Source organism: Panthera pardus, unplaced genomic scaffold (assembly GCF_024362965.1).
Source record: "Panthera pardus isolate Hobbes unplaced genomic scaffold, ASM2436296v1 HiC_scaffold_12, whole genome shotgun sequence".
NCBI classification, from domain to species: domain Eukaryota; kingdom Metazoa; phylum Chordata; class Mammalia; order Carnivora; family Felidae; genus Panthera; species Panthera pardus.
In genome coordinates, this window is record NW_026526677.1 from 11,826,410 (window position 1) to 11,850,731 (window position 24,322).

Genomic DNA, 24,322 nt, shown 5'->3' on the forward strand with positions numbered 1-24,322 from the left:
TTATAATAGCTACAAATTAGAAACAATTCAAATATCCATCAACAGGTGAATGAATACATTGTGGTATATATGTATAATGAAATATTACTCAGCCATTAAAAGAAACAAATTATTGATGAGGAGCACAATTACATGGGTGAATTTCAGAAAGATTTTGTTGAACAAATGAAACCCAACATAAAAGAGTACATACAATTTGATTTCATTTTGAAAATCTAGTGAAGTTCCCCTAATATAGAGTGACAGAAAGCAGATTGGTGGTTACCTAAGACAAGGGGTTAGGAGAGAGGAATTATATTTTAAAAAGGCAGAAAAGAATATTTTGGAAGGAAGAAAATGTCCTATGTCTTGATTGTGGTGGTGGCAAATGGGTGAGCAAATTTGTCGACCTTATAAAATTGATATATTTTATTGTTTGTAAATTATACTTCTCTAAAGTTGACCTTTTATTTTTATTTATTTTTGAGAGAGAGAGAGAGAGAGAGAGAGAGAGAGAGCAAGGGAGGAGCAGAGAGACAGGGAGAGAGAGAATCCCAAGCAGGCTGTATGCTGTCAGCACAGAGCCTGATGCAGGGCTCGATCTCATGAATTGTGAGATCATGACCTGAGCCAAAATCAAGAGTCAGATACTTAACCAGCTGAGCCACCCAGGGGCCCAAAGTTGACTTTTGAAATTGATTGTTTTTGTGCCCTTGTTACACTAGCTAGAATCTTTAAGGCAAAGATTAATATGTGACGGTGAGCTTTATTTCCTTGCTTTGACCCTTATGATAATTCTTTCATTATTTTACCATTAAAAATTTAATTTACTGAGTTTGGTTGTAAGATATCCTTGACAAGTTTAAATTACTTTCCTTATTTGCTGATTTTTTAAAATCATGAATGAATTTTTTTAGTTATATCCATTTAGATGATTATATTGCTTTCTTCTTTAATCTCTTACTGTGGTAAATTACTCTAAATGATTTTCTAATATTAAGGCAACGTGCTTTTCTGAAATAACTGTCTGAAATAACTTTTCTGAAATAACACAACTTGTTCATGCTGTATTATTTTTATGTATCGTTGGATTCAGTTTGTCAAAATTCTGTTCAAGATGTTTCTAATCTATGTACATAGTTAATATGGCTATAATATTCCATTTTTATTCCATTATTGTCAGCTTTTGGTATAAAGTTATGATAGTCCCACAAAATGACTTGGAAACTGATCTAAGTATCTATACATTAGATTTTGTGTATAGTTGGAATTACTATTTTCCTTTGTTTTTGGTAAAACTTGCTGATTAAACCATTTGGGCCTGGAGTTTTCTTCATGGGAAGACCCTTACTATTGACACTATTTTTTAAAACACTATTTTTTAGTGTTTATTAAATATTCATATTTCCTATTCCTTTTTGAGTCACTTTTGGCAAGTTACACTTTCCTAAAAATTTGTATATTCTAAGTTTTAAAAATTTATTGACATGGAAGTTTTTAGAGTGTCCTTTGTGACAACTGCAGGAGCTAGAGTTATATCCCCCTTTTCATTCCTTAAAAATAAAAAAAAATTTTTTTTGCTTGATATCACCAGATATGTCACAAATCAACTCTTGATTTTCTTGTAGTACTTTAAAATTCTTTATTTAATATTTTTAAAATTTTGTTCCTTCCTAACTAAGAATTGTGGTCAGGTCATTTGTTTTCAGTCTTTTCTATCTAAGTCCATCTTTAAATACACAAGATTTAACTTACTGCAAAAAGGAAATGATATTATGTGACATGATAGAAGTGTCAGTTAAAGCTATGACGATAATCATATTGTAATATATAAATGTATCAAATCAACACACTGTACACCTTAAACTCACACAATATTATATGCCAATTATATTTCAATTAAAACATCCACAAGATTTGGTAAATAGTATTTTTCATTATATTTAAGTTACAGATGCTTTCTAATTTCTATTATAATTTATTATTTTACTTTTAAATAGTTTAAAAATATGTGATTAGTTTCAAATTATGATGTTTCTTTAATTACCAGTTTGTTACTGATTTCTAACTTAATTCCACTGTAGGCAGAGAATGTTATATGTATTGCCAACCTTTTAAACTTTAAAAGTTTTTCACAAACCAAAGGATTGCTTCAAAACTACATTACAAAGATAATAGCTAATGACACAACTTCATTCAATACTTACTATATGCATGATAGGCACTATACATAACTGAACTAATTTAATTTCAACTGAACCTTATGAGATAGGTTCTATTATCTCTGTCTTACAGATTAAGTAACTCAGGTAGAAAGATAACAGACAACCTATTCAGAGTCATAAAACCCACAGACAGCAGAGCCACATTCCAAAGACAACTATGTGACATCTAAGGCCATGCTTTTAGTCACTAAACTATACCTAGGAGTTATAGCCCCTTCAATAATATCCTAAAATTTCTAAAGCATCTTTTAAGAATGTTATTACACTTTCCTTTGTCCTTGTAAGAGCCTGGTTGGCTAACAGTGAAAAGTGTAATTGTCCTCTTTTACATGTGGGAAAATTGATACACAGGACCATTGTAGCTATTTAGGGGCAAAGTTAACCAGGGTTATTTTTTCTAAAATGGCTCCATATTTCTCTTGGCTTTGTGTTTAGTGTGAGTAGAAGGTGTTAATAGAAATTGGGATAACAACTGAATTAAAGACTTATTCTCTTCTTTGTCTACTTATCCTAGGAATACTAATGTAATGGCTGGGGGAAGGAACAGTACAATAGTTACAAAGTTCATTCTCTTGGGATTCTCTGAATTTCCAAAGCTCGCCAGTGTTCTTTTTTCAATATTCCTAGCGATCTACCTCATGACTGTGTCCTGGAACCTAGGCCTCATCACTCTCATCAGGGTGGACTCACATCTGCACACACCTATGTACTTTTTCCTCAGTAACCTGTCCTTGCTGGACATCTGCTATGTTTCCACTATAGCGCCCAAGATGCTCTCAGATTTCTTCAAGAAGCAGAAATACATCTCCTTTGCGGGGTGCACTATACAGTACTTCTTCTTCTCTAGCCTGGGTCTGACTGAGTGCTGTCTCCTGGCCGCCATGGCTTATGACCGATATGCTGCCATTTGTAATCCTCTGCTCTACACCGCCATCATGTTGCCCACCCTCTGTGTGCAGATGGTGGGAGGATCTTGTGTAATTGGATTCTGTGGCTCATTTGTCCAACTGTGTGCCTTACTTCAGCTTCATTTCTGTGGGCCAAATGTCATCAACCATTTCTTTTGTGATCTTCCCCAGTTGCTGATCCTATCCTGCTCTGACACCTTTTTCTTTCAAATCATGACCTCTGTGCTCACAGTGATCTTTGGGCTCACATCTGTCTTGGTTATCATGATATCCTACAGTTATATTGTTGCCACCATTCTGAAGATCACCTCAGCTGAAGGCAGGTCCAAGGCCTTCAACACCTGTGCTTCTCACCTGACAGCTGTGGCTCTCTTCTTTGGCTCAGGTATCTTTGTTTATATGTATCCTAACTCTGGTGATTCCCTGAGCCAAAACAAGTTGGCATCAGTTTTATACACTGTTCTAATCCCCATGCTAAATCCATTGATCTATAGCTTGAGGAACAAGGAAATCAAAGATGCCCTAAACAGAAGGAAGAAGAGAATCTTTTTCTGTTGTTACTAATTATGGAATTTATTTCAAATGTACAGTATAGGAAAAACTGGTGACTGAAACATTGAACCACAACTGTCCTAACTGTGGGATGAATTACAGTTGCTTCACTCTCCCAGTATAAATCCGTGACTGGCACAAGGACTAGAAAATGCATGAAAAGTAACTGGAAGCTCAACATCTCCATCCTTCATCAGTTATGAACCAATACATCGAAAGGCCAAACAATTCACAACTGTTTTTGTAGCTAGTTGTGGTGGTATGACCCTTCACCTTCAATATTCCATCTCTATCTAGTGTTCTACCTCAAGAACCAGAGATGCCAGTACTGATCAAGGCTGCCAGGAGACCAGCATGTGTCTTTATGGCAACTCATTTTAGGTAAGGCAGAGATTACTATTAGTGTTGAGAGATCTCTTTAAAATGAATTTCCTAAGTAATTAGGTTGGTTCTCAGATTTAACCTATTTTTTCATTTCTGGAAATAATGGATGAATTTCTTCATTTATGGATTTGTCCAACGCAAGAGTAACTATACCAGATCAGATTTGTTAACTTCAAACAAAAAGAAATTTATTGTAATAAGAATGATGAACATGTCTGCCCTAGTTAAGGTTTGGTTGACTAGTTGGCTCATTAGCAATCCCTAGGAAATTCCTTGTCTGTTATTGCTATAGAATCATCCATCTTCACTGTGAAACCAGAAAACGGAATGAGAAACTGGCACTCTGCTGAGAAAATGATCTAGTGCCTGGTTTTGGCATCAACAACAATGTCTTCATGTTACTTTTTTTTTTTTTTTTTTGTATTTTAAGTAGAACAAGTCTCCATTAGGAAGTTGTTTTTCCAATAATTAACATATGGGAAGTGGTTGGTGAAATTAGATATAAGAAGCTGAACTTCTGGTACATAAGAAAGTCTAGATTTAGCTGTTTCCCTTGTACCCTTGGTTGGATTGCTACAAGGCATAGTGAAGTCCTGGAGAACTGAGGCTGGGAGAGAAAGCACACTCCTGTTTTTTATCCTCAGATTCTGCTTTCCACAATCTTAGGCCATAGCCAGGAGAAATGCCTCAATATATAAAACTAAAAATCTCAATTATGAAGAACATAGTCCTCAGAAAAGAGTGATATGGGTCTTAATGCAAAAGAGCCTATTTCCAAGAAGACCAGCCTCCTTTTTATTCTGATCCTTAAATCACCTGTAACATCTAGATGTATATGACACATACCCTTGTGCAGGTGTGTCTCATGAGCAACAGAGGACCAGAGATTAATTAATCATACAGAGGCTCTGTGATTAGACAGACTTCTGGATCATACTGTGTGTTTCTCTTTCTGTAACTACATGTGGTTAACATTTTTGTCTTGATATTTTAAAGAAACAAGTGTACTTTATGTGATGTTGTGTGAGGGAAGACATCTGCATCCATTAATTCTATCATGCCATATCTCCTGGGTTTCTGGGTTGCCACGGGAATTTAGCCCCATGACTAAGAATGGACATACTCCCAGATAGGCAGTAGAAAATCCTGCATTCTAAGAAGTGACATTTTCCTTGCTATGTTAGCAGAAGAGGAGGGGGTTTGATAGCTGCTAGGACTCTGGGCATAGGCTAAAAGCTAATTCAGCACAGATTGCTGACTGGTTGTTTTGTTGATCACTGTGTATCTCAATTATTTCATAATTTAAAATTGCAAATAATATTTATTTTATACTAACATGCCTGTGTCTCATTTTTCCTAAGTGCTCTACTGCTTTATTTTTGGTGAATGAAGGTAGTTTTCTGAAAGGGAGGTTAAAAGTGGGATTTGAAAATGGTTCCTAAGCTTTCCAAGTTGAGACATATCCAGGGATGTGGCTCAGTGAGTAGCTACACTATTGCAAGCGCATCTTCAGGAAGGCTGACATTCATCTGACTTCAGAAGTCAGCAACCCTGTTTTCATTTAAGGGGGAGACCACAATGAGCTCTGTAAGTCCAAGAATTTAAAAAATGGTTGAGGCAGTGAACAGCAAAGTGGATGTTTCAAAAAACTAAGCATCGAATTGAAGAACTTCCCTGAGATCTTTCCTAAGAATTCAGATAAAAAGGGGGCACCTGGGTGGTTCAGTTGGTTAAGTCTCTGACTTTGGCTCAGGTCTTGATCTCATGGTTCATGAGTGTGACCCTACGTCAGGCCCTGTGTGCTGACAGTTCACAGCCTTGAGGCTGCTTCAGATTCTGTGTCTCCCTCTCTTTCTGCCCCTCCCCCCCCAAAAATAAATAAAAAATTTTAAAATGTTTTTAAAAATGAAAAAAAAAAAAAAACAGTTTGCAAGAATTCAGAGACAAAGTACAGAGATAAATATGAGAACAAGATGATGAGGCACGAAGGAGTGCTTTAGGAGACCAGTGTAATATAACAGGAGATTCAAAAGATAATCATTAAACAGGTGGAGACAAGATTGTTGAATTTTTAAGAAAAGAGAAATCCCTTGATCTGAAGAAAAAATACTGAAAACTTGCCTGTTTTAACCAAGGAATGTGTTTGTTAAAATTAATTCTGATCCAAATCCCAACAGGATTTGGTGGTGGGTGGGAAGTAGTGGAAAGAACTTTGTAAAATGGTACTAATGTTCAATTTGGAGAATAAAGGTTGACAATAATAAGAATATTTTGGAAAAAATACTTATAACTACTGGCTTGTCTCTAGGTTTTCAATTCATACAATAATTTAAACCATGTGAAAATGGTGCAAAGATTGAAAAACAGAAAAATGGGACAAAAATTTACTTTAGAGAAAGATCTAGTAACATGAAAATTAACATTTTTAATAAAAGCGTCTATAAATTATTGATAAAAGTATTCAATTTATAATCTTATATTTAGTTAAATATTTTGGAATATAAAAATAAGTTTTTATTTGTTTCATGATACATAAACTATAGCTGCCATGTGGACGGAAGTATATGAATAAAACACATTTAAGCCACAAGTAAATAATAAAAAAAAAATGTGAACAAAATTGAGAAATATAGCTAAGAAAATATAAATAAATGTGATTTGTAAATAATAAAGAGTTTAACAAGCTTAAAATTAGTAGAGGAAACCACAAAGGAAAATAAGTTGGTACTCTAAAGACTTTATATTTCTTTTCAATCAATGACACAAAAAAATTCAAAGACAAGTAGCCATTTAAGGGAAAATAAAGCAACAAATGATGATCTACAAATGATTCACATTTTGATGGAAGCTACATCCATTGTCTGAAAAGTAGTGAGATTATTACAAATCCTGTGTGAGGATGAATTACAAAAGAGAAAGTGAGTCTAAACAAATGTATGAAAAATAGCTCAAACTCCAAGTAATTGGATAAATGCAGATTATAACAATGCAGTGTGTGACTTTTCACCTGTCAAATTCACAAGAGTGATTTAAAATATTTTCAAATAGTCAATGGGGTTTAATTATTCTAAAAGACCCACAGTCAAATATTCCATTTCTTAGGATGGGAGATCCCTACCAGTCAACATAAAGTGAATTATTCTTCCTTTCTTTGGGGACAAAGATGGGACACTGACAATGGTGATTATTAAATGAATTTTGCTGACACAATTGCACTCATTTTTCAGATGATCTGGGTCATATCTTGTAAGAAAATGACTGTGCAATGTTTAAGAAATCTCTGTCAAAAAAAAATCCAGGATGGTAGAAATAGAGACACCTCCTTCCAACCTTTGAGAATATTTGCTTACCATCCAGGATAATAATGATAGTGTCTCTGTCTGGAGGAAAGAATGGGTTGGCTGCCAGCAGCCCTTTATAAGATTGGGGGCATCTTAGCATCAGTGTCCCCCAGCTGTTACACAGACCCATACCTTGTGCACATGATCTTCCTACATCTGCCTCCATGTTGCCCCCATGGGACTTGAGACAGTAGGGGAGTGTAATCATAATACTCATGCTGCCCCCTCTCTGAATCCTTTCACTGCTCACTCTCTTCTCACCAGCTAAAGCTGAAGAAGTGTGAAGAGCCAACCTAGCAGCTGTCTCTACACTGCTGATTAAAAACTGTTTAACAGTTTGACACAGGATAAACACCAACCTATCAGAATGAAAAAATCACTAAACTACCAGTATGGCTATGTCAGTGTATACTAATGAAATACTAGCCCCTATGTAGTCTTTTAATACTTACAATCCCATGACAGATGCATTATTTTTATATATTCATTTTCAACATGAAAAAAAAAACTGGAGCAAAATGTTTAACTGTCCTAATGTTTAATATTTCATGAGTGGTACAGATAAGGTTAAAACTTGGAGAGTGTGACAAGAATTAACCATTTACTACAGTGGGAGTTTCATGTTTGAACTTTATTTTTAAGTAGGCTTCATGCCCAGCACAGAGCCCAGTGTGGGGCTTGAATTCACGACCCTGAGATTAAAACCTGAGCTGAGATCAAGAGTCAGACACTTAACCAACTGAGCCACCCACGTGCTCTGTGTTTGTGCTTTTCTACATGGTGGCAGGATGATATTTCTTTGCTTAAATCTTGAAAGTCTTTCCCCAAGCTGGAAAATCAGACATTAGTCACTCATGTTAGGGAGAAAGTTGCCATAGAACAAGGAATAAATGTTGAAAATTCTTATTTTTTTTTAATTCAAAGCTTTGGTTCAAGTGTTAGACCAAAAAGGTTTAGAAGGTGACAAACTTAATAATACCAAGTAAAGATCTTCCTCACTAATAAACAGAGGAAGCCAAGAGTTGGGTGTGAATCCAGAAAGTTTGGATGTGTTAGTTTGGAGTCTTGTGCCCTGCTCCCTGACCATTTTGGGTTAAGCTGAGGGTCCAGAAAGATAAAGAAGCTTTTTGAAGAATCCAAAGTAGATGACATTCACGGGTGCTCCTTGACTGGAACATGAGCAAACAACACAGGTCCTAGAGTTTGCCTATTTACCACATACAAGGTGGTAGCCTAGAGTATGGAGAGCAGAAAAAAAAAAAAAAAGAAGAAGAAGAAGAAGCCCAGGATGAGAAAGATCTTGAGAAAGTCATCCTGAGTTTTCCACAGCTTCAGGGAAACATGGAGGAGGGTCATGAAGTTTCCCATACACCTAAAGAGGGGATGGGAGGGGTTGCTGGACCAAAAGAATCAGATGTTTAGAGGCAGGAAACTGCAGAATATATGGATTAATGACCAGAAATCATTAAGACCACAAACATCTCCATCGGTGGCTGTGGATGGGGCCGTAACAGGCTAAATGCCAAGGGTGAAAGATATTGCCCAAGAACAATGTGGAGAAACTGCCTGTTGTGGGAATGCCAGACAATGCATATCTGAAAGCTGAAAGTCCTCTCTACCATAGCTTACAAAACTTCACAAGCTTTGGAGTTTAGAAATAATCCCAGGGAGCAAAGGAAAGCGAACATCTTAACTGATAGATTTATAGATATTCAGTAACTGGGGAGAAAATCCGGAGGTGAGTGACTTTACTTGAAAGTGTTTGCAAATAAAAGTGAAGGCATTAAGTTTCTGTCTTCAGATGGAATAGAGGCTCAAAATAGAAATTATATTAAAAGGCAATAAAGAAGATGCATTTTTGCACACTTCAGTTTGTGGCATGAAAATATCTTATTCTACGTTAATTTCTTCTAATTCTACGAAAATATCTTATTCTACGTTGTGACAGAGATGGGTCACAATCTAGTGGTCTGCTATTTCTCCTAAGACCAAATTCTGAGTTCAGAGCATATCCATAGACCATGATCACAAGAGACAAAAAGGGAAAAAAGAAAAAATCGACTACTCTTCTCACAACTATGTCTTAAATTACTTAGACTGTGTGGCTCCCCTTGGAGTGGTTGCCATGCAGAAGGAAGAGAAATGAGAGAGGGAAGGAGACAGGGTAGGGGTAAGAGAAAGAGAATATGGCAGAGGTGGGGGAGGGAGAGAGAGAGAGACAGAGAGAGACAGAGAGACAGAGAGAGACAGAGAGAGAAAGAAACATGGTGGGGGAGGGGTGGGAGAAGAGTGAGAGACAAACTATTTTCCAGTAGAGAAAAGGCCCCAGACATACTAACTTGGAAGCAAGGAGCAAGGAACAGAAGAGCCAAACTTATGTACTAAACTTTTGGTGAGAGCTCTATCCACCATATCCTAGGATTTCATTGAGAGGCCCTCCAAAACTAGGTGTCCACATCTTTTTTATTATTACAGACACAACTCAACTGCTTCAGCCACCAGTATTTTCCAGTGACTCATCTTCTTTAAGCTGACAAGAGATTCAACGAAAGCATGACATGGCCCCCAACATCCCAGAAAGGAGTCAAAGATGCCCTCCAACTTGTGGCCAGTCCTTGATTGCCTCATTAGACTTTTCAGCGGCCATAGTGGTGGGAGGTTAACCAAGCCATGCTGACTCAATTTCTCAGTCCAGATTAGAAATCTGGATTTAGTACTCTTTTTGAGCTTGTCTGTGTGTCTAATTCATTGCTATTTACTCAGCCTTTGCAAGTAGGAGACAGCCTGGCAAGAAATCCCTCTGGACATGGTTTCATGGTGTTTCCCCTTCTCTTTTAGTCAGATTTCTGTCTTATCAGTGCAGAAAATCTGGAAGTTTAAGAGAATAAGATGCACAGCCATCTCAGATTCAGGTGAAGCTGACCAAAGAAGGATTTAAAAATTATTAAATAAATAAATATATAAATAAATAGGGCGCCTAGGTGGCTCAGTTGGTAAAGCGTCTGACTCTTGATTTTGGCTCAGGTCATGATCTCACGGTTCGTGAGATGGAGCCCCTGGGGCTCTGTGCTGACAGTGAGGAGCCTGGGCATTCTCTCCCTCCCTCTCTCTCTGCCCCTCCTCTGCTCGCCTCTCTCTCTCAAAATAAATAAATGAAATGAAATTATAAAAAATAAAAATAAATAAATAAAATTGGTAAGATGTAGGCCTTTGAAAATAAAGGCAAACCTCACTAAAATGGAATCAGGAGGCCAGACATGGGTGCAGTTATCACTCAAATGTTAATTATGGAAAGAATTATCAGTTACAGATCCTAACAGAAGTGTCAATTACAAACCCCAATAGCAGTATCTACTGGAAAGAATCATCAGTTATAGGCCCCAACAGGGCAGATTGTATCTCCTACAAGAAACTGACTGCCTCTGCAACTCAGCCAGTGAGAAACAGGGTCATCACCCTGAACTCTTGCTTCTCTTCAATGGACTTTTGTTCAAACTTACTCCTCCCAGCTTCCTCCTTCTTTTCAAAAAATAAATAATAACATTCCTGTCTGTTTTTGGACTTTGCTTATGCTTTTGCCATAGCTTGCATGTCCCAAATTGCAATTCTGTTACTAGAAGAAACCCATTTTTGCTGGTAAAATAACTGACAGTTTTATTTTTAAGGTTAACAGACCCTAATAATCTCTGTTTAGCCCAGTTCCTTAGGTATGCACCCCCGAAAGAAAGCCTTCATACCACTTTGTCCAGCCCAGAAACACTGAATTGCACTTCCCCTTGGTGAGTAAGATGCAAAGTTCCCACGGAGCCTTAGGTGATGAATACAGGAGGGATAAAATGTTGAGCTCCCCTAGAGAATCAACAATATTAGTAGTTGTTTCTGGGTGGCAGGATTATGGGTAACTTTTTTTATTGTACTGTATTCTTCAGGCTTCCTGTTTGTTTTAAATTAAATTTAAAAAAATCAAGAGCAGAGAAGAGCCCGAGGGGGGCTAGAGTGAAGACAGTAAAACACATACCTGATGTCCCATCTGCCATCCAACTGTGGGCTGTTCCAGCTTCCTTAGACAAGATGTTCAGATCCTTTTGGCCTTTCAAAAGTTACCAAAGACATTTATATTTGGAATTGATGATAACAGCCACTGACATACAGCTGGGTGAAGAAATGCCTGCAAACCATGTGATGCTGGGAATACAAAGGTTCATTCCATGAGTGGACATGCCTTGTGGCTGCGGTGATGGAGGCACTCTCTTGCTTAGATCATTTTCTCTGCTCTTACCACTGTGGAAGAGGGTTATTCCCACTCAGAATGAATTGGTGGTGTAAAAAGGGAGTCAGTGACCTGGGTATATTCACAGGCAGATGAAAGCAGGACTTGACAGCTAGCCTTGGAAAATGAATGGCAGAAAGTGTATCACTGGTGGAGCCAAACTCCAGTTGCCTGCAGGTGAATAGTTTTACCCTTGGCGGGGAGGACAGCAATTCTTTATTTGAAATAGCATGAGTAATGTAAGGATGAACACTGGTGCTGAGAACCTTAGGACTTGAGCCAGAATAAGCCTGAGAGGATCTGTTATCATAGAAAAACAAAGGCAAAGGCACGTATTATAAAGGAATAGGGATGCCGGGGTGGCTCAGTCAGGTAATTACTTTGGCTCACGTCATGATCTCGTGGTTTATGGGTTCGAGCCCTGCATTGGGCTCTGTGCCGACAGCTCAGAGCCTGGTGCCTGCTTCAGATTCTGTGCCTCCCCCCGTTCCCCCCCCCCCCCGCCTCTCCCCTACTTGCTTGCAGTCTCTCTCTCTCTCTGTCATAAATAAATAAATAAACATTTAAAAAAAGGAATAATATCCTGCACTCTCTAAAACTACAGAATTAAAAACTCCACACATAATTTCCAGCACCACCTGATTTTTCAGTTGTCCTTAATGCTATCTCTGTCACTACAGGTATTCAAGGTATTCTGCCACTATACATCTGTATACACTCCATAAGCACACACCACTCTCCTTTACTTTTCATGACTGGGACACTCATATCTTTCTTTTGGGGCCAAAGACTCCTACCATCTCAATCATCTGAGATGATAGACGGACAGAAGTTCAGAGACAGCAGTGCCCTGTTCAAAATTATAGTTGACATGCCAGAAAACCACAATGGGCACAAGGGATCTTTTTCTGGGTGATGGAAATATTCTAAAAATGGATTCTAGTGATCATTGCACAACTCTATAAATCTATAAATCTACTAAAGTTTAGTAGATTTTAGTGTACCCATTGTACACTTAGAATGGGTAGAGTTTATGATATGTAAGTTATACTTCCATAAAACTCTTGAAAACAAAAATAATATGAAAAGAAGAAAAAAGAAATGTCTTCAAACAGGACCTAGCTAAAAGAACATGAGAATGTCCTCTAATAACTTAAACCACAGAAATGAGCTTAGTATAAAGTTCTTCAATCATTAAACCTAACTGATATTCACTCATCTTTTCATTTATGTCAACATTTAGTGGGCAGCTACTAGTGTCAAGTGCTGAGAGAGATAAATACTACAGATCCTTCCCTAGGAAACTCACAGTTTAGTAGGGGGCATGATGTAAAAATAAATAATTTTAATGCAACATAATAAAATGCAAAATTGAAATTATATAAAATAGGTGACAGTTTTGAATCCTGCCTGTAATGTTCAAGGTAGAGACAGAATTGTAACAAAATGTGTTCATAATCCTTAAATATAATATATGATAAAGGATTTACCACACATCATTGAAAAATCTAATTGTTTTTTCAATTTAATGGAAAGGTTCTTAAGAAAAAAATTAAGTCCCCAGACATGATTAGACACTTCTCCAAGGAAGACATCCAGATGGCCAACTGACAGATGAAAAAATGCTCCACATCACTCATCATCAGGGAAATACAAATCAAAACCACCATGAGATACCACCTTACACCTGTCAGAATGGCTAACATCAACAACTCAGGCAACAACAGATGTTGGCAAGGATGAGGTGAAGGAGGATCTCTTTTGCATTGTTGGTGGCAATGCAGGCTGGTGCAGCCACTCTGGAAAACAGTATGGAGGTTCCTCAAAAAATTAAAAATAGAACTACCCTACGACCCAGCAATTGCACTACTAGGCATTTATCCATGGGATACAGGTGTGCTGTTTCGAAGGGACACATGCACCCCAATGTTTATAGCAGCACTATCAACAATAGCCAAAGTATGGAAAGAGCCCAAACGTCCATCAATGGATGAATGGATAAAGAAGATGTGGTATATATACAATGGAGTATTACTCGGCAATCAAAAAGAATGAAGTCTTGCCATTTGCAACTATGTGGATGGAACTGGAGGGTATTGTGCTAAGTGAAATTAGTCAGAGAAAGACAAAAGTCATATGACTTCACTCATATGAGGACTTTAAGAGACAAAACAGATGAACATAAGGGAAGGGAAACAAAAATAATATAAAAACAGGGAGGGGGACAAAACATAAGAGACTTATAAATATGGAGAACAAACTGAGGGTTGCTGGAGGGATTGTGGGAGGGGGGATGGGCTAATGGGTAAGGGGCATTAAGGAATCTACTCCTGAAATCATTGTTTCACTATATGCTAACTAATTTGGATGTAAATTTTAAAAAAGAAAAAAGAAAAAAAGAAAAAAATTAAGTCCTCAACCATAAGTTAAATTCTGGATCATTTAAGTAGTTAAAAAAGTGTTAAACCAAAAAAAAAAAGTCAGTTAAAAATAGGTAAATACTTATCTGGACTCTGAATAGGGAAGAACTTTGCTTCAAATGAATGGATGAAATTAGACCCATAAGATTCACTATGAAAAAAATGAGATTTTTCTAAATGTTAGGAGATCATAAATAAAATGAAATGAAAATGGAAAGCTAGGAAAATGCATTTGTAGCAATGGAGTAATTCTCCTTTCTAGAAATTTATTTTACAGAAATTATCTGGAGTGTAGACACTTTGGACATTGACTCAAGATAATTTTTCATAGCAAAAACTTAGATTTCATTTAAAATCCACCAGAGGGAAAAAAATCCACCAGAGGTGTATTTTTTAAAGTGGAATATTATATAACCACTAATACCTTATAATGATGTTTATGAGTCATTTAAATATGCATTGTAACATGTTGAGTGAAACACACCCATCATACCATCCCGTGTGTAACAGAAAAGACTGAGAAATATCCACCTGTAATGAAAGGTTTTAGATTAAGATGGTGTATTAAATGTATTCCTGTTCTATTGATTCCTTAGTCTAAAGAAGTTTTCTAAACGTGAAGGATCTGTAAAGTGAAAATGGAATCAGCAGGGGAAATCTCTCATGTTTTTCTACTAGAGAACAATTACCCTGGACACATTAATTAGTTATCCTGTCTCCGCCTTGGGTCCTAGGGAGGCATTTAAATGAACCCCACTTGGAAGCACCTCTCTTATCACGGCCGCACAGGAGAGGAAGTTTCCTTTAGAAGATAATTGAAAGATGGTGTTCAGTGATTTTCCCAGGAATCTGGGACAAGAGTCTGGGCCTGCAGGGGGCCACAGGTACTGCCACACTCCCCAGGCCATAAACACCCAGCAGTGCCCCACCTTCTGCAGAAATATCTAGGTGAGGCTTTGGTTGGGCAGCATGGGGGCAGCGTGCTAGTGTTGATACTCAAGGACCCCGAGTCTGGATTTGGGAACTTCCCTCCTCCACACGGCCACGTGTTCCCACCATCTTCCTGTTTGTAGGCTGTCTTCTCTCGGTGCCTCAGACTTGCTCAGAGCTCAGGTCCTTTCTACTGGGAAATAAAATGTTTCTCCTCAATGGAAAAAAATATTTTATTTTTTTTAATGTTTATTTCTGAGAGAGAGAGAGAGAGACAGAGCATGAGCAGGGGAGGGGCAGAGAGAGAGGGAGACACAGCTCTGAGCTGTCAGCACAGAGCCCATTGCGGGGCTCAAATTCATGAACCCATTAACGGAGAGATCATGACCTGAGCCAAAGTCATTTGCTTAACTGACTGAACCACCCAGGTGCCCCTCAATGGAAAATTTTGACAGAAACAAAAAGATGAGGTGAAGGAATATCTTGCATGTAGGAACTCACTGTTGCATGGAGAGTTTGGTGTGATTTCTTTGACTACTTCATATCCCCCCTACCGGTATCATGCTTTGAAAAGGTTGTGTTGATCAAAAGCTGAATTTATAAAGTCATAATTAATTTATTTACTATAATTAAAACAATGTTTTACTTTCATTAACTTCGCAGCATGCTCAGGAGCAAGAGATTTGGGAGTTTAGCAGACCTGGTCCAAAATCTCAGCACTGCCACTCACCAGCTGCTTGACCTTGGACAATTTATTTAGTCTCCCTGTGCCTCAGTTTCCCCATATGTATAGTAAGGAAAACAATGCCCACAGAGTTGTGTAAGAATAAATGAAGTGTATGTGAATCATTGAGAGCTGGGCCTGGCCCAAACTAAGCAATCCCTATGCAGCAATGATTTAACTTAAAATGGGTAAACTAATAGCACACTGAATTAGTAGAATTCTAACCCAAAGAAAGAATTGACATTTTAATGAACCTATATTGTTCTTATCCTGTATAAAGTCCATCCTTATTTACTATTAGGAACATTGGGGAATAGCTGTGCATTCCTATTTTCCAAGATCCCATAGCATTTCTGGAATATGTGGAAATAACTGATGTGAGAAGTGGCTTCCTACCTTCTTAACCATCCTTTTAATTCTTGCCACTTCAGAACCCCTGCTTGGTATTCTGGTTGGAAAATTACATCACATTTCTAATTTGACAATGTTAGCCACTCCTCTCCATGCACTTAACACACTAAGGACACTGATCACTTTGTGATCAATCACCGTTTCTGAAGACCCCTGCTTAGCAAGATCAACTTTCTTGTGTCTTAAGCAACCATTTGTTATCTCTAATTTCTTCTAATGGTTTGGAACAGGAAAAAGAATCAAAGAAAGTGATGGTGTTTTGATCACATTTATTTCTACTCTGAGATAAAATCTTTAAGAGAAATTTTTTAAAAGTAGTTTTAATTATGATGGACAGTAATAACAAGAACCCATAACCTCAATTATAAATGATAGTAACATGTAATAACTCTTCCCATGGTTCTTTAAATCACACTACAAGGCCTAATTGGAAAATGAAATGGCTTAGTCAATTAAAATTTAGTCTACAAAGATACCAAGTACTTAGTTTTCTTGATTTGTTTTTCCTGAGTAGACCAGTTGTCTTGTTAGAAAAATGGCTTTACAGTTATAAAATGTTTTTGCCAACTCTATGTTGGCATAGGGTCCAAATGTTTTCTGCCTTTGGAAAATGCTGATAAATTTTTATTGGAAACATTTGATTCTGGGTAGGTGCCTAGAGAGACAAGGCTTCTAAACTCATTCAATGATAATAGAAGCAAGTGTACAAATGAAATATTTTAGGGGTGCCTGAGTGGCTCAGTTGGTTAAGCATCTGACTTTGGCTCAGGTCCTGATCTCAAGGTTCATGAGTTCGAGCCCCAAGTTAGGTTCTGTGCTGACAGCTGTGAGTTCGAGCCCCACGTTGGGCTCTGTGCTGACAGCTCAGAGCCTGGAGCCTGCTTCAGATTCTGTGTCTCCCTCTCTCTCTCTGCCCCTCCCCCACTCATGCTGTGTCTTTCACTCTTAAAAATAAAACAAACACTGAAGGGGCGCCTGGGTGGCAGTGTTGGTTAAATGTCCAATTTCTGCACAGGTCATAACATCATGGTTCATAAGTTGGAGCTCCACATTGGGTTCTGTGCTGACAGCTGTGAGTTTGAGCCCTGTGTCAGGCTCTGTGCTGATGGCTCATAGCCTGGAGCTACTTCAGATTCTGTCTCCCTCTCTCTCTGCCCCTCCCACGTTCACACTCTGTCTCTCTGTCTGTCTCTTTCTCAAAAATAAACATTAAAAATTTTTTTAATTTAAAAAATAAAATAAAAATAAACACGAAAAAATTTTTAAAAAGAAATGAAACATTAATTATTTTCTAATTTTAGAGAGAGTGAGAGTGCATGTGCAAGTGGGGAGAGAGACTGAGGGAGAGAGAGAGAGAGAGAGAGACTGAGAGAGAGAACCCTAAACATGATCCAGGCTCAGCATGGAACCTGATTTGGGACTCAATCCCATGATCCTGGGATCATGACCTGACCCTAAATCAAGAGTCGGACGTTCAACCAACTAAGCCACCTGGGAACTCCATGAAATATTTGTTTTTATACTCAAAAAAGATAATGTCCAATTCAAAATATGCTTATTATTAAGCATATTTTGTGAGTTGAAAATGTATATTAATCATTATATAATAAATAGAAAAATTCAGCCACATCTATTTCTATGTGTTCAGTTTCATTGTCTAGGGATCAATATTCATGGCTAGAGAGCAGAGAGCTTGGCCAAGGGTATTCAAAAATGTCTCTGGCTTTCAGGAAAGTAAAACCTAGCTGGGGAAATCACTGTCTATTATTTTCATGTCATAAGAACAACATAAGATAAAATTCTCTGGGTTTTAATATAAATTGAGTCACAGACATGAGGTAAATAATGGAACATGTACTGAAAGCCTTTATGTCCCAGGTAATTTCATAATAATATTAATATCCATTGGAGAGCAACTTTCCACTCTGTGCCAGGAATTATGTAAGGTGCCTTATGTGCATAATGCCATGCTACCCCTCACTGTGACCCTACAGACAGCTGTTATATCCCCAATTTATGACTGAAGAAGTTGAGGTTCAGAAAGATTAAAGCAACTTGGTCAAGGTCACACAATAAGTGCTGTTGACCCAAGACTAACATTCATGTTCTTCCTCCTCTTCCAAGTCTATTTTGAGATTCATATTCATTGCAGATCATACTTAGAACCCCTTTTTGAGAAGGTCTTTCTCAGTTTACTAAGAGTTCTTGATAACGGGGGACATCTCTCAATGAGCATGTTCATTCTTGATGTTAGCTTGTGACTGAGAATAAAGCTGAAAGTGTAATTAACATCTTTTAATAACTAAGACAACCACATGGAATATTGAAGTTATGTTTTTAAGTGAATTATTGTGAAATAACTATAGGAAACACCTTTTTCAAATTTACAATGTGGCACAGTGAAAAACAAAATGAGAAAATTACTAGCATTGTGATGTAGGAAACTGAGACTTGGAGTTAAGTAGCTATCAATTTGGTAAGAATTCACATCTTTACCATATTGAATCTGCAGATCTGTGGACATGATGGATCTCTCCATTTATTTAGACTTTTTTGATTTTTAAAAAGTCCTTTGGGGGCACCTGGGTGGCTCAGTCAGTTGAACATCTGACTTCGGCTCAGGTCATGACCTTGCAGTTCGTGGGTTTGAGCCCTGCGTCGGGCTCTGTGCTAACAGCTTAGAGCCTGGAGCCTGCTTAGGATTCTCTGTCTCCTCTCCCAACCTCTCTCTCTGCCCCTCCTCTTCTCATTCTCTGTCTCTCTCATTCTCAAAAATAAATAAACATTTGAATTTTTAAGAATTATATTTATGATATTCAGCATAAATCAAAAATTTGTTTGATTTACACCTAAGTATTTAATTATTTTTGGAGCTACTGTAAATACTGTTTATTTGTAACTTAGATTTCCTCATGTCTGCTAGTATATAGAAATAGAATTTGTATTTGTATTTTGATCTTATAGCCTGTAAACCTAATGCATGCACATTTTAGGAGCTTTTTTAAAATAGACTCTTTAGGATTTTCTACATACAATCATGTCACACTAAAATAAGGACAGTTTTATTTTGATCTGTATGCCTTTTGTTTCCTTGCTTTACCTTACTACATTTGCTAGAACTTCAAGAGTCATGTTGAGCACAAGTGGTGAGAGCAGTATAATTGTCTCTTTCCTGATCTCAAGGGAAAACATTCAGTTTTTCATCATTAAGTAAATGGTAGTTGTAGCTTTTTGATAGATACTTTTTATTAACTTGGATAAACTCCTCCCATTCCTATTACTCTGAGGTTTTTTTTAATCATGAGTGGATATTGACTTTTGTTAAATGCTTTTTATGTATCAGTTGGTATAGTCATTTGATATTCCTTCTTTAACCTGTTAATGTGGTGGATTGCATTGATGGAATTTTGAATATTGAACCAGTCTCACATCCGTAGAATAACCCCACTTAATCATGGTATATAATTCTTTTTTATATATTGCTGAATTATACTTGCTAATATTTTGTGAGAGATTATTGGGTCTGTCTTAATAAAGGATGATGTCAGCTTCCTCTCTCTTCCTCTCTTCTTTTGTACTGTCTTTGTGTGCTTTTGGTATCAGGATAATATTAGTTTTATAAAATGAATTAGGAAGTGTTCTATCCTCTCCTGTTTTCCGGAAGAGATTGTACAGAATTGGTGTTCTTTTTTAAACATTTGGTAGAATTCTCCAGCGAAACCATCTTGGGTTTAGAGAGTTTATTTTGGGGTATTTTAAAATTACAAATTCAATTTTCTTAATTATTACAGGGATGGGCAGATTATCTATTTCTTGTTGGGTGTATTGTGGTAGTGTGTGTTTTTTGAGGTGGTTCATTTAGCATGTAAATATACATGTGTTGACTTTTTCATAATGTTCTTGAACATCCTTTTGTTGTCTGCTGCTCTTATTATTTATTTCCTTCTGCTTGCTTGAGTTTATTTTGCTTTTTTTTTTCTGTATATCTTGACTTGGAGCTGAATTTGTTGATTTGAGATTTTTCCACTTTTCTAATGTAAGCATTTCGTGCTCTCCATATGGTTTCCACAGACACCATGGTGGTGTGACCTTTGTTACTGGCCAGTATGTATGGAAGTACTGGTTCCCTACTTTGACTTCTCAGACATCATCTCAGCAAGGATGTTGGGTGCTATGTTATAACCGTATGTGTGTGGAAGTCTGCACCCCCATTGGCCTTTGCTGCCTTGAGTACAGATGAGGCCACACAGTGATGCCTATGGCTAGAGTTGAGTGTTTATTATGTAAATGTTTTATGACTGCTAGACTTTCCCTTTCCTGGCCTTTTGGCTAGAAAACTTGCTATTTTGTCTGTGCCTGTTGGTATTTCCATGTTGCTGGCTTCTCCAACTCTAGGCCTGGAATATATGAGTAAAAAAGAAAACCAGGGAATTCATTACTGTGTCATTCCCTGAGCCTCAGGGTCCCTTGCTGGTCTGCCTTCTTCTCTCCATCTTACAGAGTCATTTTATGTTCCTATACATATCCTGACTAGGTTTCCAGTTACACACAGTGGGAGGAAAAGAGATAAGTATGTTTAGTTCATCGTCCTTTTTTTGTTTGTTTGTTTGTTTTTTGGGGGGGGGGGGGTTATGGGTTTTTTTAATTTTAATTTTATTTTTTATTTTTTAAAATTTACATCCAAATTAGTTAAAATATAGTGCAACAATGATTTCATGAGTACATTCCTTAATGCCCCTTACCCATTTAGCCCATCCCCCCTCCCACAACCACTCCAGAAACCCTCAGTTTGTTCTCCATATTTATGAGTCTTCTGTTTTGTCCCCCTCCCTGTTTTTTATTTTTGTTTCCCTTCCCTTATGTTCATCTGTTTTGTCTCTTAAAGTCCTCATATGAGTGAAGTCATATGACTTGTGTCTTTCTCTGACTGACTAATTTCACTTAGCATAATACCCTCCAGTTCCATCCACATAGTTGCAAATGGCAAGATTTCATTCTTTTTGATTGCCAAGTAATACTCCATTATATATATATATATGGATATATATATGGATATATATATATATATATATATATATATATATATATACATACACACCACGTTTTCTGTGGTATATATATATACCACATCTTCTTTATCCATTCATCCATCAATGGACATTTGGGCTCTTTCCATACTTTGGCTATTGTTGATAGTGCTGCTATAAACATGGGGGTGTATGTGTCCCTTCGAAACAGCACACCTGTATCCCATGGATAAATGCCTAGTAGTGCAATTGCTGGGTCATAGGGTAGTTCTATTTTTAGTTTTTTGAGGAACCTCCATACTGTTTTCCAGAGTGGCTGCACCAGCCTGCATTGCCACCAACAATGCAAAAGAGATCCTCCTTCACTGCATCCTCGCCAACATCTGTTGTTGCCTGAGTTGTTGATGTTAGCCATTGTGACAGGTGTAAGGTGGTATCTCATGGTGGTTTTGATTTGTATTTCCCTGATGATGAGTGATGTGGAGCATTTTTTCATCTGTCAGTTGGCCATCTGGATGTCTTCTTTGGAGAAGTGTCTATTCATGTCTTTTGCCCATTTCTTCACTGGATGATTTGTTTTTTGGGTGTTGAGTTTGATAAATTATTTATAGATTTTGGATACTAACCCTTTATCTGATATGTCATTTGCAAATATCTTCTCCCATTCTGTCAGTTGCCTTTTAGTTTTGCTGATTGTTTCCTTCGCTGTGCAGAAGCTTTTTATTTTGATGAGGTCCCAGTAGTTCATTTCTGCTTTTGTTTCCCTTGCCTCTGGAGACGTGTTGAGTAAGAAGTGGCTGGGGCCAAGATCAAAGAGGTTTTTGCCTGCTTTCTCCTTGAGGATTTTGATGGCTTCCTGTCTTACATTGAGGTCTTTCACCCATTTTGAGTTTATTTTTGTGTATGGTGTAAGAAAGTGGTCCAGGTTCATTCTTCTGCATGTCTCTGTCCAGTTTTCCCAGCACCACTTGCTGAAGAGACTATCTTTATTCCATTGGATATTCTTTCCTGCTTTGTCAAAAATTAGTTGGCCATACGTTTGTGGGGCCATTTCTGGGTTTTTTATTCTGTTACATTGATCTGAGTGTCTGTTCTTGTGCCAGTACCATACTGCCTTGATGGTTACAGCTTTGTAGTATAGCTTGAAGTCTGGGATTGTGATGCCTCCTGCTTTGGTTTCCTTTTTCAAGATTGCTTTGGCTATTTGGGGTCTTATCTGGTTCCTTACAAATTTTAGGATTATTTCTTCTAGCTATGTGAAGAATGCTGGTGTTATTTTGATAAGGATTGCATTGAATACGTAGATTGCTTTGGGTAGTATCAACATTTTAACAATATTTGTTCTTCCTATCTAGGGGCATAGAATCTTTTTCCATTTTTTTGTGTCTTCTTCAATTTCTTTCATAAGCTTTCTATAGTTTTCAGTGTATAGATTTTTCACCTTTTTGGCTAGATTTATTTCTAGGTATTTCATGTTTATTTTTTGTGCAACTATAAATGGGATCGATTCCTTGATTTCTCTTTCTGTTGCTTCATTGTTGGTGTATAAGAATGCAACCGATTTCTGTGCATTGATTTTATATCCTGTAACTTTGCTGAATTCATGAATCAATTCTAGCAGTTTTTTGGTGGAGTCTTTAGGGTTTTCCATATAGAGTGCCATGTCATCGGCTAAGAGTGAAAGTGTGACCTCCCCTGGTTGATTTGGATGCCTTTTATTTCTTTGTGTTGTCTGATTGCAGAGGCTAGGACTTCCAATACTATGTTGAATAAGTGTGGTGAGAGTGGACATCCCTGTCTTGTTCCTGACCTTAGGGGGATATCTCTCAGTTTTTCCCCATTGAGGATGATATTAGCATTGGGTCGTTCACATATGGCTTTTATGATCTCAAGGTATGTTCCTTCTATCCCTACTTTCTTGAGGGTTTTTGTAAAGAAAGGATGCTGCATTTTGTCAAATGCTTTCTCTGCATCTATTGAGAGGATCATGTGGTTCTTGTCCTTTCTTTTATTGATGTGATGAATCACGTTAATTGTTTTGTGGGTATTGAACCAGACCTGCATCCCAGGTATAAATCCCACTTGGTCATGGTGAATAATTTTTTGAATATTGTTAGATCTGGTTGGCTAATATCTTGTTGAGGATTTTTGCATCCATGTTTATCAGGGAAACTGGTCTATAGTTCTCCTTTTTCATGGGGTCTCTGTCTGGTTTTAGAATCAGGGTAATGCTGGCTTCATAGAAAGAGTTTGAAAGTTTTCCTTCCATTTCTATTTTTTGGAACAGTTTCAAGAGAATAAGTGCTAACTCTTCCTTAAATGTTTGGTAGAATTCCCCTAGAAATCTATCTGGCCCTGGACTCTTGTTTTTTGGCAGATTTTTGATTACTAATTCGATTTCCTTACTGGTTATGTGTCTGTTCAAATTTTCTATTTCTTCCTGTTTCAGTTCTGGTAGTGTATATGTTTCTAGGAATTTGTCCATTTCTTCCAGCTTTCTCATTTTATTGGCATATAATTGCTCATAATATTCTCTTATTATTGTTTTTATTTCTGCTGTGTTGGTTGTGATCTCTCCTCTTTCATTCTTGATTTTATTTATTTGGGTCCACTCCTTTTTCTTTTTGATCAAACTGGCTAGTGGTTTACCAATTTTGTTAATTCTTTCAAAGAACCAGCTTCTGGTTTCATTGATCTGTTCTACTGTTATTTTTTTGGTTTTGATAACATTAATTTCTGCTCTAATCTTTGTTTTTTCCTGTGTTCTGCTGGTTTTGGGTTTTATTTGCTGTTCTTTTTCCAGCTCCTTAAGGGGTAAGGTTAGGTTGTATATCTGGGATCTTTCTTCCTTCTTTAGGAAGGCCTGGATTGCTATATACTTTCCTCTTATGACCACCTTTGCTGCATCCCAGAGGTTTTGGGTTATGGTGTTATCATTTGAATTGACTTCCATATACTTTTTAATTTCCTCTTTAACATCTTGTTTAGCCCATTCATCCTTTAGTAGGATATTCTTTAGTCTCCAAGTATTTGTTACCTTTCCAATTTTTTTCTTCTGGTTGATTTCAAGTTTCATAGCATTGTGGTCTGAAAATATGCACAGTATGATCTTGATCTTTTTGTACTTGCTGAGGGCTGATTTGTGTCCTGG

The 24,322-nt window shown here is 37.3% G+C and overlaps 1 protein-coding gene across 1 annotated transcript; it reads left to right on the forward strand.

Annotated features, from left to right (window-relative positions):
* The first annotated feature begins 2,731 nt into the window (after positions 1–2,731).
* LOC109246963 (olfactory receptor 1440-like) lies at positions 2,732–3,676 on the forward strand. The gene has a single exon (XM_019415322.2). It carries the CDS (start codon positions 2,732–2,734, stop codon positions 3,674–3,676), a length of 945 nt encoding a protein of 314 aa, XP_019270867.2.
* The last annotated feature ends 20,646 nt before the right edge of the window (positions 3,677–24,322 follow it).